Source organism: Aptenodytes patagonicus, chromosome 14 (assembly GCF_965638725.1).
Source record: "Aptenodytes patagonicus chromosome 14, bAptPat1.pri.cur, whole genome shotgun sequence".
In the NCBI taxonomy this organism is placed as follows: domain Eukaryota; kingdom Metazoa; phylum Chordata; class Aves; order Sphenisciformes; family Spheniscidae; genus Aptenodytes; species Aptenodytes patagonicus.
In genome coordinates this window covers 18,016,766-18,032,846 of record NC_134962.1, presented here as the reverse complement: position 1 = coordinate 18,032,846, position 16,081 = coordinate 18,016,766, and the positions used below count along the sequence as shown (strand labels likewise).

The 16,081-nt window shown below is 55.1% G+C and overlaps 1 protein-coding gene across 1 annotated transcript; it reads right to left on the bottom strand.

Annotated features, from left to right (window-relative positions):
- Positions 1–3,932: 3,932 nt before the first annotated feature.
- RAB5IF (RAB5 interacting factor) lies at positions 3,933–11,310 on the bottom strand. Its single transcript, XM_076351693.1, has 4 exons — positions 11,171–11,310; positions 8,541–8,644; positions 6,343–6,472; positions 3,933–5,697 (listed from the first exon to the last, which is right to left on the bottom strand). The coding sequence occupies exons 1-4, from the start codon at positions 11,297–11,299 to the stop codon at positions 5,656–5,658; spliced, it is 405 nt and encodes a 134-aa protein (XP_076207808.1). The 5' UTR covers positions 11,300–11,310; the 3' UTR covers positions 3,933–5,655.
- Positions 11,311–16,081: the final 4,771 nt, after the last annotated feature.

Below are 16,081 nucleotides of genomic sequence, written 5' to 3'. Positions count from 1 at the left end.
CGCCGCCGCCGAGCTGCCGGAAGGGGCCGGGCCGGGCCCGCCGGGGCGGCCTCGCGGCTCCTCCCCGCGGCGGGGCCCTGAGGGGGAGAGGCCGGTGGCGGGCGCTGAAGGCCGGGGGGGCCGTTGAGGGGCGGCGCCTGCACAGGCAGGAGGCCGAAGCCACCCCGGCTGCGCAGCCCTGGGCTCGCCCTCCTCCGCGCTGCCCGGCGGGCCCTGCCCGGTCGCGGGCGCTTCCCCGCAGCCCGAGCGCTGGAGGGGGACCAGCCGTGTACGAGGGGCCTGGGGGGGGGCCGGTGGAGGGGGGTCAGGCGCAGCGTGACTCGGGGCGGAGGAGAAGGGCCGGGTCGGTCTGGGCCCCAGCCGGGTGAAGCTCTGCGGGTCTGAGCTCCCCCTCGCCCCCTGCTCCACAGGCTGGGTCAGAGCTGGTGGAGAGGACGGGGGGGGGGTGTGTGTGAGCCCTGGCCCCCCTCAGACCAGGGGCATCTGCTTTCCGGGCCAAGCCTCCAGGGTGGCTGGATCGGAGATTCCTTAGTCCTGTCCCCAGAAGGCTGGAAGAGTCTTCCAAGGGACGTGCACGTACTTTGTGTCATCGCTTATTCAAGCCAGCCTCTAGCAGGGAGGGTCACACGCCGCCGTTTCACCCATTACCACGGTGGCAAGGGGAGTCCAGCACCCAGTGGGACACCATCAGCAAGAGACACCGTGACATTGCCACAGAGCAGCAGCTTGGTGTGTTCTCTTTCTGTCACCTTGGCCTTCCAACATGGACCTCTTGTGCATGCCCGTCTGGAGATAAGAGCTGAAGATCGTGGTCCCTCCCCGCAGCACAACAGGTTTTGGTTGGTGTTTGCAGGTGAAGCTGGCCAGGCTCAGCCCTGGCACCAGTGGCTCTCACTGCTGCTGGCTCCAGCAGCACCGGCACGTGTGTCAGGACAGACTGAGGCTGTCGGGCAGCACAGCTGGCCAGCATGGAGCCAGGTGGGTGCAGGCAGAGCCCGAACTGGAGCCACAGAACCAGCCATGCCTGGGGCAAACCTGAGCTATGGTTACCAACAGCTCCCATTTGGCAAAGAGTTTTGATTGCAATACCTACAGTGAGGGAAGCCTGGTTTGCATGGACATTTCTGAAATCAAACTGGCTGAAACATTCCATTTTTTCCCCTTACGCTTCTTTCAGAGGATGACCTAAAAAACACCAGTAAAATAACTGGAAGATGGAAGAGGTTGTTTCATTCTGGGCTGAACAAAATGCTTCAGGGCTGTGCAAATTACTTCCTCCCACAACGACATCGGCCTCTCCCTCTCAGCTTGGCACAGGCACTTGGCTGTTCAGCTGCCAGATCTGAAAAATCCATTCTCTGCCCTGATCTGTCCTGGACATCTGTTGTTTTGGGAGACGGAGCGTGTTGAGTGCTGGGCTGTTTGGCTCTGGGCAAGTCACCTGAGAGGTACGTGTCCTACTTCCTCATCCTCCAACGAGCCAGCTAATGCCCCCTGCTCTTCCCTGCGTCAGCAGCTCCACTAGCTCACTCCATGCTCCTTAACGCAGGGAGATGTAAACCTTCCTTTGCTGTGGCAGTGGCAAGGTTTTGCTAGTGCCCTCCAACAGCCTGAGGGCATAATGGGCACTGCCAGTTACTAAATACTCCTGGGAGGATAGTTTGGCTTTTGCAAGCCAGTCTCAGCCTGCTCCATTTTCAGACATCTCTCCAGCCTTCCCATCCCCAGCAGTTGGAGGTGGTCCCTTCCCTACCAAAGCAGCTCCTCCAAGGCCAGGAGCTTTGTGCATACTGCATCCTCCTCCACCCATTTGCCTGGCAGAGTGTTAACAGATGTCCTTGAAATGAAACACCCTAGAAAGTGTGGACAGGGACACTGCTGTCCCAGAAGGTCTCTGGGACAAACACTATCCCCAGTTGTCAGATATACGCGTGACTTAACAGTGCTTGAAGACAAAGCTCTACTTCCCGCTTCTTGGGTTTTCGAGACCCTGCTTGCCCAAGACCAACCCAGCCTCTACTACTCTTGTGTTTCTGACAAACCAAAGCTAATCAGCTCTGTCACCTGCGGGCAGCTGAATCCCAGCAACTGTGAGCACAAGCTTTCCTTTGCAAGCTTGGAAATCAAGCTGGGGAAACGTAGAGATGATGACACCTTCACGGAGGGGACAGGGGCTCTTCAGTGGCATGCTCCCAGCCCCAACAGGCACCAATCATTTTAAGGACATCCCAAGCACTGTTAAAGACAAGTGACATCAGCAACATTCCCTTGCTGGACCAAAACCACAGGTAACAAATATACATCATGCTGCATGCTCAGCCATCGCCGCTGCAGAGCTACCCTGCAGCGGGCAGCAGCTGTTTTAGCTGGGGTCTGATGCTGCCAAGACACAAGACGCCTAGCCGCACAGCCACCTCCCAACACCTGTTAGCACATCTTTGCACCCACACCATTTTTCCCTTTGACACCAAAAATAACTTGCATTAAAGTTTTAACAGATACTATGCTTGAAGCCCAAGAAAGACCACAAGAAATTTCTCTGCCAGTTCCGCACCAGAACACGCTTGCTCCTCTCCTCACAATGAGGTTAGGCCAGGGAATATCTCGCTCTCCTTCCTGCCAGGGACTGGCTTCTTTTTGCTGAAAGCCAAAGTGATGTTCCTCCAGGTCTGCAGCTAGCAGTGAGCTTCACAGAGCCCGCAGACAGTACAGCCTCTTCTCTGCGCCATCATGTAGACCCCATAGGGATGCAGCCTCTCGGTGGAACAGCATCCCGACAGCTGTGGCTCCCACAGCTCCGCTCTCCAGCACAGGAAAGACCTTTTTCTCCCTGAGTCGCTGCTCCATGGGAGCATAGACCCCACACCAGCCGTTGGTTTAGTCCCCTGCCCTTTGTGGAGAGGAGAGTGCAGAGCAAGCATGCTCATTGTGCCAATACCAAAACTGCTGAGGACAGAGGTGCTGCCCAAGCCCCTGTTCCCCCCACTGCAGTCCCTATCCTGTCAGCTGCTGCTCTTCTGCCCTCCTAGCACTCAACTTCATGCGCTCTGCTAGACCACCCCTGTGTCAATCTCTCAAGTCTCTGCACAAACCCCTTGTTTTTACAGTTCTCATCATTGTAAGATGCTCAGCTCCATTCTACAGGCTGCCACATCCCCTTGAGCTTCTTAAAATTAACCCAATTTCTTTGGGGGCAGATGCCATAGCCTTAGTTCTCTTGGTGATCAGCACTGGGGATACCTGCTTCTAGCCATTGAGGCACCCCTTAAAACAGAAACCTTGAGAGATTAAAAGCTTGCAGCTGAGCAACTGCAATCACTACGTTATTTACCAGGAGCCTTGCAGGGATCCAGAGACCAACGTCTCTTCCACATGGTCATGATCCTCCTCAACAGAGGATCCTCCTCAACTCAGGTTCTGCCTCAGCTTCCAGCCACTAGACCTGTAGAGAACTGCAAAGACGAAGAAACTCAGCTGGTGGGACTGCAGGCAAGCGAGGAATAAAGCAAAGGGGCAGGTAAGCGACTCTCCAGCTCTGCACTCTCTCACTCTGCACGTTTTACAGCAGTGCTGGAAGTCCTGCTCTGGACCAGACTTGGGCACTCTGCCACACAGTCGTGGCTCTGCCATGATTGCGTGTCACGGGGCAGGGACAGCTGCTGAAGGAGCAGACCAGCTTACATAGAGGCAACACTTGGCTTAACCTGCTTAATCACCCATTAAAGCATGGATCTAAGCATTAGCTACTACTTCCACTACAAATGCTTCTGGCCCCTTCTACAAGCGCAGGACTCAAGCCTGCAGCACAAGAGACCTGAGAATCCCAAAGAGCTGCTGGCTTAGATATTTACCAAAAATTGAACTCTTAAAGGAGTCCCACACTCCCACCATTTTACACAGCTTCGAAGACCAGAGGATACAGAAGCAGCACAGTGGATTATCCAGGCGACGTTTATTAGAGCATTTCAAGTATACAATGATTTTACTGATGGCTGTGAGCAGCTAAGATGCAAACAGATGCCAGTGGGAAAGGGTGACCTAGAACTAGCAGGCTATGCAATTCTTGTGGGAAATTAATGCTTTCAGCTGAAAGAAGAGGAAAAGAAAGTATCAGACTAAAAGACTGAGCAAGTTTGGGGATGGGGAGGAGAAAATATAGAAGTTTTTATTTGAGATCACTTACTTAAATTGGCAACTCACAAGTAGCAGAAGCTGTCTGCTATTGCACTCTCCCCTTGGCATCCCAAGGACCTAAAATAGCCAGGTGTGTTTTTTCCACCAAGAACAGACAGCATTTTCCATAGTAAGGATGGAGGCCTGCACCGGTGGGTGATTCTGGAGCCCTAGCTCAGCACTTAGAGATTTAGATCCTTGGCTTTGCATACTCACATGTGAGAACCAGGCTGTTGGACTTCCATCAGCAAGGAAGCAACGCAGACTTTCAGCAAGAACACACTAAAACTATCAACTCCTCACTGTAAGGCAGCTTTAGGTCAGGACTCTTTTTGGGTGCCTGAGCTGTTGTTTAGAAAAGCAAGGACCACATGGCAACAAGACTACAAGGTCCTCTGACAATAACAAGGACTGTGCGTGTTTCCCAAGAACTATTTCTGAAAGATGCATCCTTAAAAATATCTTAAAGCAGAGACTCCCCCATTGATGCACAAAAAGGATATGACTAGGGAGGAACTGAGCTATGAAGTGATCAACTCATAAAACGGACCTCACAAACCAGAGCCTATGTACTTTGCCTGATTTGCAAGTCAGTAATTCTGCACTTAAGATAATAGCTGCCTCAATTGTGTCTTAGTCTCCTGCATTTATTAACAAGGAGCAGTTAATTCAAGAGCTTAAAAAAAAAATTTAAATGCTTAACATTTAAAAGGGTATCTCCAGAATGACTGTCCTTCAAGACTACTAAGCTCTGAGGTATGCAATGGCAACCTAGCAGTCAGGGTTGCAGAATGCAGCGGAGTTTCTAAGCCTCCTGAATACACCTTCGTTAACCAAATGAATCACAATTCTTTCTAGCAAAATGGCTTAAAAATTTGTCTTCGGCAAAGACCATTTAAAAATTCTGGTCAACAACTGATTTTCAAGTAAAACAAAAAATACTAGAAATGGTAACAACACAGTCTGTTTAATCAAATCAGATCTGATTACTACAAAAACATGCTAAGGACCGCCACTCAACTCATATGGATGCTGCAGTGCCTTCCTCCCATGTACCCTACAACTGCTTTTTAAAAACTGTGTGTCTAAAGGGCAACAATGGAAGACAAGTCAGGATTTAATGACAGATTTCAAACAGAAGGGCATACATACATTAAATTAACAGATTCAACCTTCAGCACACAGGATTTTGATAGAGTTACTGGCTAGAGTCACAGAAAGTTCCAAATTTGAACAGTCTTGAACCACTTCCAAAAATTCCAATGGCTTTTTAATAGTTCCAACAATTAATGGGTATATAAAACGGAGACGGACTTCTCCAGCAGAAGAGTTGGGGCTCTTCCAGGCTAATCGGACCACTGGTACAGAAGGGAGTTGATTTGACTTCCCCCACCTTCCCACCAGTCCACTAAAGACTGTGATTTATTAAAACCTTCTTGATTTACTGACAACTGATTTAACAGGTGAAAGCTGCAGACTGTGTCAATCATAGTGGATGGCAGTATAGAAGATTATCCAAACAACCTGCGGAGAGGAAAGGAAGCAAAGGTTATTTTGATGCCCCTGGAGGGGGTTCAGACACAGAAAACAAGCCTCACACCTTGCTCTCAGTAGAGGACTGGGGACTGAATTCCAGCTTTGAGATGGTCTCGGAGAGATGTTAGGATCACCATGCGCCACAAACGGTGGCATTCAACTTGCTTGCATTCTGGGGTGACTAGCCTCTCCACATTAAAATCCCACCACAGTCCCGCCAGTGATTTAGAAACACCACCAAACCAAGTGCTGAGCATATTCAGAGCCTTGGGGGAGGGGAGTAAGGGAAAAACAAAGACACCCAAAACACCAGTTTGGGTGTAACTAGCTCTAGATGAAACTCCACCAGGTATCTGGGACAGAGGATGGGAAGACATAAAAGTTAAGTGGTAGATGCAGAAGTATAGCTGCCTGTTCCTACATCCTTTCCTACAGAGAAATCCCAGGCATTAATACTGTATTTCATAGCCAGCCGCCATTAGATTTTGGGATTTTCTTTCCCAATCAACTCCACTTACTAGATGGTAACACTATCAGCGCACCTCCTCACCTGCTTTTCTTCCAGGTCTTTTCCCCTCAGAAAGCGTACCAACACAATTCACTAATCAACTTAAAGAAAGCAAGAGGCATTACCAGAAACAGTGCAAAAGATGTCATGAATCCTTCCTTTGTTAGCTCCCATGTCCCGCCATACTCCTCCTCATCTATCTGCTGGAAGCTACTGAAGTAGAGGTACAGAACACCAGCATTGATCAGGCAGAATCTGGAAGAAAGAGAGTAGGAACCATCATTTCGGTGATACAGGGTGCAGGTATCCAACATGCCGTACAGCAACGTAGCAGTGAAATGTCTTTCATCCGCAGCAGAGAGGAAGCAGAGAGGGATACTGTTCCTGCAACGCTTCCCAGGCAGCTCAGTCACTTCCTTAAAAGAGCACCTCCAGGTCAGCTTGCCGTAGCACGCTAGGTTTGGATGAAGTTCACCTCACAAGGCACAACCTGCTCCTAGTAAGGCTCCATAGACAGTAGTCAAAAGCTGCAAGTATCAACAGATCTGCAAACCCTGCAAGTTTTCCTATCCTGCAGATCAGCAGCAGTCCTGCTCCCACACAGAATCCAATTTCCTTGTGTGTGCTACTTGATTTTGAGGCTGCTAAGAGGGAAGACTGTTAGACTCTATGCTCAGTGTTAGATCCCTGTTAACTTCCCATGACCAAACACAGTGACTTAGAGATGAGAGCCAGAGAAGACTCGATAGCGCCCTCAGAGCCATAGCACTGGGATTCAACTTGAGACAACTCTTAGCGCTCTCTAGTCTGTGCCAACAGTTATGCTGCAACAGAGAGAAAAAATGTGACCTCCTGTTTGTCCTTAGACACATTTGGCTTTACACCACCCCAACTCAGGGCTGGGGCAACCTGGGAAGTGACAGGTACATTTCCTGGAAAGAAGGCTGTGTAGAAAGGGCAATACGGGAAGACATACACACAAGTTCAGTGACTGGCAGCAAGCTGTGAGCAGCTGTGCAACTGTATACCACAGAGAAACCACGCACACAGTTCTAGAAGCTTTTTGTTTTTCCACTGTACACCAAATCACTTTTATTTCTTATTAACATTTAGCACAGGAATTGGCTTAAGGTGCCTGAAGGTGCCTTGTGAATTAATGGATGACTAAGTAAGAACAATGCTTCTCAGCTACTCCACATGTTACTGGGAGCACTTTAGATTTAACTGTTTGCATGTAGTTACCAAGTTCCTGTTGGAGCATCGCTGCTTTACAACCCCTTTTCCCTAAATTTCAAACTTTTTTTTTCCCCCCCTTAGAGACACTTGCTCCTACTCCCTCCACTTTCTTACCACAGCCAGGACACTCAGGAGGAGGGACAAGATGACAAGTCAATTTTGCCTAAGAAAAACTGTGAGGTTGTGAGTTTGACTAGGAGACCTTGACTAGGCAGAGACATTTGCAAACGGAGACTCCCCAGAGCAGACACAGCATCTTTCCACACCTGGTGTTCAGAGAGCAGGGCTGTGTTTCCCATCTCTCGTGGTCCCTCCAGAGGCCTTCAGGCACGTGCCAGGGCCAAACAAATTTTCATTTCATAACTCAGAGTGCTCACTGCAGCCTTTGGACACCTGCTGGGAAATGACCCAAATCCCGTGTCTCGGTGGGGATCCGATGCGTACATACCCTTCTAGGCACTGCCTTCCCCCCACACCATGGCTGAAAGAACAACTTCAGCAAGCTGGGCGTGCTGCAGGAGCACTGCCAACAGTGCCACTTTGCCTGCTCGTTACCTACAGTCTTTGGTGTTTTGAAGAAACCTTTTCTTTTTCAAAGAGAAGCTGCCCCTCTTGTCTCCTAACAGAACCTCCTCTCCGCTCTGAGGAGGGCTCCTGACTCAAAGAGAAGGACTCTTTGAGAGAAGAGTCAAAGAGAAGGACACCTTCCCCTCTATGGGCCTTACTTCTTTGGTGTCTAGTGTGGCCACCTTACTCATAGCCCCTATTCACACATGCAGGAACAGGCCGCTTCACAAGTCAATTGAACCTCTCGCTCCCTTCTTCTACCCCTGCCCCCTTTAATAATAATAAAATAAATAATAATTTTAAAAAGCATTAATCAGGCTGAGGAGAGAAAAAGAGGCTGATGAAGACATGTTACGATTTGTATGAATTTCATGACAAATAACAGTCTGGAACGCAACGCTGGCTTTAAGACGCATGGCAGACAGAGACTGCGTTTGTTTATAGCACAACTTTAAACTAGACACCAAGTAGAGTCCAAACGTGGGAAAGTACATGAGAGAGAAAAGGAAATAAACCTTACACTGCTATTCCCACGAATCCCTTCAGTGGAACTACTCCCCAGATGATTCCCAAAATAACTGCAATGATCTGCCGGAACCAGTAGATCACATCTAAAAACTCGTCCTGAGGAGATAAAGCACAAGAAAGTTTTTGGCATTTACTATGTTTCCTTTTTTTTTAAAGCATCATACAATTAACAGGTGAAAATTTAACACACTGAACACACAGTTTTCCATTCAAAGTGTAAGATATTGTACCCAGAGGAGATGAAAGCAGCTTATGGCATCACGCACCCTGGACTTCTCTGCTTCCAAATGAAATACATGGCTTTGCCCTCCAATGGGCTAACTGCAGAGGCGAACAAGTATCTAAGCCCCCTTCTTTACTAAAGATTAAATTCTATAAAAATTAACTGGAACAAAAGTTTAAAGAACTGTTTACGCTTTAAGACTGTTACAGCCACTCTCAGTGCCCCAGGCCCTCCCCTACCCAGAAACAAGTGCTACCAGTAGCCAGTGCTCACGCCAACTCCAAACCGCAAACCATCTCTCACACATAGTACAAATGATTCTGCGTTCTTTCAGAGCAGCAGTGAAGTGGTCGTTCCCATTTGTCCATAGGGCCAATGCAACTGTAAGTATTGCAGCTGGACAATGCTGATTCCTGCTTTAAATAAAATTCACTTCTGCTCGCATCTTTTTTTCTAGCCTCCCCAAGGATGGGATTGCCCCAGCATACCCCCAAACACCAAGGGCCTTCGTGATTTTACTGTAGGATGTGCAAAGTTGTTTGGCTCCACATGGAAGACTAGAATCCATGTCAGATACGGTCGTTTCTCTCAGTCACTACATTTCTCAGTCATTTTAGCCTTCAGTTCACATCCTATTGCATCAAAACATTAGCACAGCCTGTCACTGTTCCCCTCGCTAGCTCTGAAATTCCTGCCCAATTTGTCAGAGGGGGACGAGGTCGGGTACGGGAGAGCCCCACCAGTTCTGTGAGCAACAGCAACTGATAACAAAGAAGCGACACAGGTTCATGTCTGTCCCCCAGGGAAAAGCAGGGCAGAGTCCGCACCTTCTCCACGCTGCAAGGCAAAGCCAGCAAACCGGGGAGCAGATGTCCCGCTCCACCCACGCGGCCGCGTGCCCAGGCCGTGCTAGGGACACGGCAGGAGCTGGGATGCTGCAGGAGCTCAGAGCACCTTGTGGGTGTGCTGCTGGGGAACAGCAGCAGGAAGAGGCGCTGACCAGGAGCATTACAGCACACGGGAAATATGCACAGGAAAAAAGGCTTCACTAGCGCTAAAAACACTGGGAAGTCTGTGGCTGGCATGTTTTCACTCACACTTGGAAGGGTTGCTGACAAACACGAGCAAAACATGCAAGTCGAGCACACACATGACATTTTGTAGAAACCAAATCTCTTTTTGCACATGAGACGGTGAGGCTAGGAACAGCAAAGCAGACGGCAAACGGCTAAACAACCACCACGACGTTACTATTCTGTGAGAACATGCCCGCACCGTGACACTGTAACGGAGACATTCTCACAAGCCTGTTCTTGCTGCTGCCCTTTCCCTTCAGACCTGACAGGTCAGCTGGATTTGCAAATATATTTTTCCCCGAACTTCTTAAACTAGATTTCTAGTTTTCTTTTAATTACACAAAGTAAGTTTTTATTTAATCCTAGAAAAGTTTAATACAAAAGCCAGATTTAACTGAGGTATCTCAATATAAACGCAGCTTGTGTTTGCTTTGGCTCCACGCCCGAGTAGCAGAGAAGAACTGGGCCTGCTGCAGGCTACAGTGCAGCAGACGTGCCACATCTGCCTTCACGAAGTACTCGGAGGGCAAGCTCTCTGCGTGAGAAAGGACGCGAGCCCATTGCGCGCCGGTCGCCCAGCGTGGAAGTCGCAGCTGGGTTTAAACAAGAGTGCGGTGTTTACCCGGGATGCCGGCCAGACGACACCCCTAGCCTCACCTACCCAGCTGCGAGCCACAGGGCGCTGCCGAGCCAGCAGCTCGGCGACACGCCGCTGGCGCAGACCGCCCCGGCGAGGAAGCCAGCCCTCCCGGCGCGCCGGAGCGGGGCAGAGGCACGCGGGCCGCAGCACGGCGAGCCGCCCGCCCCGCCTGCGAAAGGTATTCAAACAAACTCGAAAGGGGCCCGCCCGGCACCCGCGGGGACGCTTTCCCGACGCCTTCCCGCAGCCCTTCGAGAGCTGCCGTAGCTCCACGCGCACCCGAGCCGCCGCGCCGGGCGCTGCCGCGCCTGCTGCCGCCTAAGCCTGCCCTCGGACGCGCCGCCTCCTCTCCCCACAGGAGCTCCGGGCTCGGCCCGGGTCTGCCCGGCGCTGGCCAGCGCCGGGGCGGGAGGCCGCTTCTGTCCCCTTCCGGCGGAGCCTCCCCCCGCCACACAGCCCGAAGCCCGGGCCGGGGTACAAGCAGGTGAGAGCCCGGAGCCGGGCGGGCAGGTCGCGGCCACTGCGGCCGGGGCAGCGGCACCAGCGACCGGCCCCGGTACCGCCAGGCGAGAGCGGGCCCCCCCCGGCTCCCGCCGACCCGCGAGCGGGGCGGGGGGGGCTGGCGGCGGAGACGCCCCCGGCCCCACACCTCAGGGGAGACCCCCGGGCCGCCGCGGCCCCACCTTGTCGTGCCAGGCGGAGTCGCTGCGCAGCGCCTTGCCCCACACGGAGCCGCGCCCGGCCGCGCCGCCGTTGGCCACCGCGTGCTGCTGCGCGTGCGGCGGCTCCTCCCTGCGCCGCGCGCCGCTCATCCTCCCGCCCGTCCCGCTCCGCTCCGGCCGCGGCCCCGGCCCCGCCGCCGGCCCGGAAGCGGCCGCCGCGCAGCGTCACCCGCCCGCGCCCCAGCTCCGCCAATCGCGGCGGCATCTCGCGCCGCACGTGACAAAGGCGAGCGCCGCTCCCCCTACGGCAGGGGAGAGGGGCCAGAGCTCGTTGGGCTCGGGGGGGGCGGGGCTGGGGCGGGGGGGCGGGGCTGGGGCGGGGGGGCGGAGCCTGGGCTCGGTGAGGGAGGGGCGGGGCGGGCAGGGGGCGGGTCCCGCCTCACCCGCCGCCGGCGGGAGCGCGGCCTGCCGCCTCCGCAGCGGTGCGAGGCCCGGCCCTGCGGCCTGCTCTGCTCACGGGGCGGGGGCGGTCCGCGGCCCGGGGAGGCCGAGGAGGGAACCCCCGGTGTGTGGGGCGGCCCCTCGGCCGGGCTCCCTCCGCCAGGCCGCCGGCAGCGCTGGGCCGGGGTCCGGGCGGAGGTGGCGTGTGGCCCAGCCGGGGCCGTGCCCGGCGTGAGGGCAGCGCCTTGGCTGGCAGCGGCCGGGAGGTGAAGCAGGCCCCTGTCGGTAGTGGGCCGCCTCGGGCACCGCTGCCTGGAGGCGCCGTGCCCAGGGACGCGCCGGGGAAGGGGAAGGGGACGGGGAGGGGGACGGGGACGGCCTCGCGGGGCCGCTCCTCAGCGGACGGGTGGGAGAAGAGCCCCGTGTTGTCCTCGCACGTCGGCTGGGAGAGGGGACAGCCCTTCGGACCGCCACGGGCACGTGCGGCAAAGCGTTGTGCTGCGCCGCGCAAACACGACGGCCACGCGGAGGTGCAGGGATCGCCCCGGGACAGCTTCCCCTCCTCGCCAGGCCTTCTGGCTGCATCCTTCCGTTGTGCTACGCTGCCTGCTCGAAGTCCATAGCCGCGCTTCTGCAACTCTCCGTAGGGACTTCCCGGAGACGGGCTGCAGGACTGGAGGTGTTTGGAGCAGCCTTTGAAATAAAACACGGTTGTGCAGGGCGCTACAGCTTGTTATCTCTGTTTATTCGAGCGGACGTTACAGCAGCCAAACATACTTCCAAGAAATTGCGCTCTTGGAAGTGTATGCAAATAAAATAATCGCATGTGGAGTCCTAAAGATTTGACTACTTTTTTATGTCCTTTCCTTACAAAAGCAATGGTATTCAACTTAAAACAGTTGCATTCCTCATGAAAACACATGTTGGGAATTGCTTCTTCAACATGGGGTGGGCGGGTGTTTGGTTGGGGTCGATTCACTATTATCCTCTTCAGGGTGTGCTTATGTGGGCAGAGAAGGGCCCGGGTTTGTGACGATAAATGATCGAGTTCCCTGGACGTGCGTGGGTGCGGACCTGGATACCTCCTTCTGGCGGGCAGCGCAATGAGCAGTTCGGCTCAGCGGTGCTGGGGCTGCTCCAGGCGTTGCTGAAGACCTTGATCCCGCAGTGAACCTTGCCGGTGGTGGGGAGGCCTGAGTCCTGCAAAGGTACCTCGAGTGGAGCCGTTCCTTCCTCGCTTGCCCATGCACGTCCCCGCTGGCACATGATGAGGTTCACTGTTTCATTTCCCCATTAAAAAGCCGCAGGCCCAAGGTCCTGCACTTCTTTCTGTTGCACAAACTAGCAAACGCGTGACGCACTGAGCATCTCAGGAGCCTGACTGCTCTCTGTTTGCAGCACTAAGTACTTCAGTAGCAGCCACCTTGCTGCTGATTTCAGCGGGACCCGGGAATCCTTCAGGGGTAGACCTGAAGCTGTGTGTGGTTATCACAGAGGGGAGCAGGCAGATGAGTCCTTGTCCCAGACCTCTGATTGCTTCCAGCCGAGGCCATGTAATTTAAATACAGATCATGCGAGATACTTTTGGACTTCAAGAGTATCTTGCCCTGCTCCAGCTATCAGGCCCCTGAGCACATGTCCAACCCCTTGGGCATTTGCCGCAAGCCAAAGGCTGGTCCAAGTCAGCGGACCCATGTGGCATTAGCAGGAAGGGGACACACAGCGGGGGTGTCATTGCTGTATCTCCGGCAGGACCTTTGCCTCTGACACCCCCACCGTGACAGGGCCCTTCGCTGAGGGGCCAGGTCTCATGTGCCCTGGCTCCAGCATTGCTCCCAGGGCGCTCCTCAGGTGCTTGGGGCATGGCAGCCCCCCTCCTGCTCCGCGCCCTCCACTCTGTGATGGACACAGTCACTGAGCGCAGGGGCAGGAGACAGCTGCGGGACCCCAGGGCTGACCTCTTCCAGGACTTCAGGCTGTGTCCTAGGCACGTGAGGAGTCTCACTGTCCCCAGCTCCCTGCTCCTGCCCCAGGCCACTTTGCAGGGGTGGAACCACTTGCACGGTGATGAGGCATCTGGATCAGGGAACTGATCTAAAATTCACATGCTAAAAAAAAAAACCCTGGCTTGTTTTACTCCATCTCTATTGCCTGATCCACTGCCCAGAGAGAAAAGCAAATTAAATTTGGGCTTTAAAGAACAAGGAGGAGGCAGGAGAGCTGCCAGAGGATGTCATGGGTGTACAAACAGGCCCCCGGTAAGGGACGCGTGTTGGCAGGCATGTGGAAATAGGGGAGAAGAATTACATGGGGAGCCCTGGGCACAGGCAGGGGAAGGTGGGAAGGGCTGGATGGGGCTCAAGGGAGAGCCCGAGGGGCTGCGCAAGGTGGCCCAGCAGCAGCCCCTTTCGTGCACGCAGCTTCAGAGGCTGCAAAGCTGCCACGTCCATACCGCTCCCCTTCACCAGCTCTGCCCCCGGAGCCTGGCCTGACAGCTGCCCAGTGGCAAGGACCTGGGGCTCAGTGAGCGACAGCAACCACCGCAGAGGGGCTGGAGGGGCGTCCTGCCTCCTGCCAGGCTCCCGGGGACCACGGGGACACGGCTGAGGCCAGGCCTTTCCTCCAGCACAGGAAAACCTGGGACCAGCCACGGGGTGGCAGCTTGGGCTGTCTGACTCCTGGGATTTGTTCTTTTATTTCTTTCTTTTTTCTCTTTCCTTACATTTTTATTAAAAAGGCAAACCTTCTTGTGACCCCCCTGGCCAGATCATGGGCATGGCAAAGGCTCTGCACTCTCCCTGGCTCACTTCTGCCCTGGCACGGCACTCGGCGGCGTTTCCAACCCCATCTCTGCATTTGGTCAGCTCCTGATTCCTCCCCCAGCACAGCCTGTCCTTTGGAGGGGACGCAGGCAGGACAGCTGCCTCCAACGAAGGCTGAATGACCTCCGTGGCTCCCCCACTCCCTGGAGGAGGCAATGCCTGGCATTTCATCCAAGCAGCATGGGGGCATGGTTAGGGGTGTCCCCAAGTCTGGCAAGCTGTTGGCAGAGCGGGTCACTGGTCTTCTGAGCCAGCAGGAACTAAATCCATGCCCTGGGCAGGGTCTGGCCAGGCTGCTGGAGGGCATGGCCATTGCTTTTGCATCAGTGATGAAACAGGTTTTTTGGCTTTTTAACTGTTGTTTGTAGTGATGCCCTGCAGGAGAATGGCAACTGAAGATTAATTTGTGTCACTGCTCATTTCTGCTCTTCACCTGTGTTGCTGTGAGTGCTGCTCGTGTGTTCCACGCTTGCCACAGCTCTGCTACGCTGGGAAGTGCCCAGCGGTGACAGCAGGGTATAGTCCTTGTCCTCGAGCGCCTACCTCTCCATGGGCAGTGACGGAGCCGCTGGCAGTGCCCAGGCAGAGCAGCCCTGCTCCAGCTGCCTGCTCCAGGGTTGGGTGAATCCCTCTCAGCAACACTCCTGGTGTCTCCCTCTCCCATTGCCTGCTCCTCTGCGGGCTGAATTCTGGCCCCAGTGTCATGAGGTCCTGCAAACCAAAGATAAATCCCCCCGGGATGATGTCGGGGGGGGGCATCACCCTCCCAAGGGGGAGCCCACAGGACCGGGAGCTCCTCTTGGTGACCGCAGGACTGGGATGCAGCACAGGGTTGCTGATGAGCAGGAAACGTGAGCAAGACCTGCTGCCCTGGAGAGATGTCCCAGGGCCGGTGCCTGTCCTGCCTCCGGTGAAGGGTAGGAGCTCCCCATCCCTGCTCTTCCCGGTTCCAGACGCCAGCTCAGGAATGGGCCAGGTCCCTGGCTGTTCTCCACTCCAGGCCACTTTTTGGAGGACCTTTGAGGGGCTGTTTAACCCGGTCCTTCTGGGGGCTCGCAGACCAGAGCAGAGGCAGGGCTCGGCGCTGACTGGCTGGTCCTTCTGGCCACCGTTCCCTTTGCAGCGTGGTCCCGTTAACAGAGGCTCTCAGCCAGCCTCGGTGCAGCCTTCGGACGTCCGCAGGGCCTCTCCGTGTAACCCAAATGGGCCGCCGGGCCACAGGCAGTCCCGTGCCTGCTGGCAGGGACGTGACCCAGCCGCGCTGGCGCAGCCAGAGCTGCTCTGGGAAGCCCGGGGTGAACCACCACCCGTGGGACCCTGGCTGGTGTCATCCGTGGGTGCCCACGGCTCCGCAGCGCACGGCGTCTCCCTGTGTCACCAGGCTGGGAGGCGCAGGGATGCCCGCCGGGACGCGCCGGTTCCCAGCCCCCGGGGTGCAGCCCCGAGCTGCGCATCTCCCCGCGGGACAGCGGACACGCGTGGGCCGCTCCCGCCGCCCTTTCGTCTATATAAGGCCGGGAGCGCCGTCCCGCCGCCCCGGCCCCGCCGCCCCGGCCCCGCCGCATTCTTCTGCCTTGTATGGGCCGAGCCGGGACGGGCGGGACGGGACGGGACGGGGCGGGCGGCACCGCCCCGGGCCCCCGCTGCCCGCCCGCCCCTAGGGCCGCGC

Bases quoted from the DNA above. Each gene is read 5' to 3' on its own strand.
- RAB5IF (XM_076351693.1), bottom strand. From the start codon at position 11,299: ATGAGCGGCGCGCGGCGCAGGGAGGAGCCGCCGCACGCGCAGCAGCAC. The intron at 8,645-11,170 runs GTGGGGCCGCGG...TTATCTCCTCAG, and splicing joins ACTCCGCCTGGCACGACAAG to GACGAGTTTTTAGATGTGAT. The intron at 5,698-6,342 runs GTAATGCCTCTT...TCCTCTCCGCAG, and splicing joins CATCTTTTGCACTGTTTCTG to GTTGTTTGGATAATCTTCTA.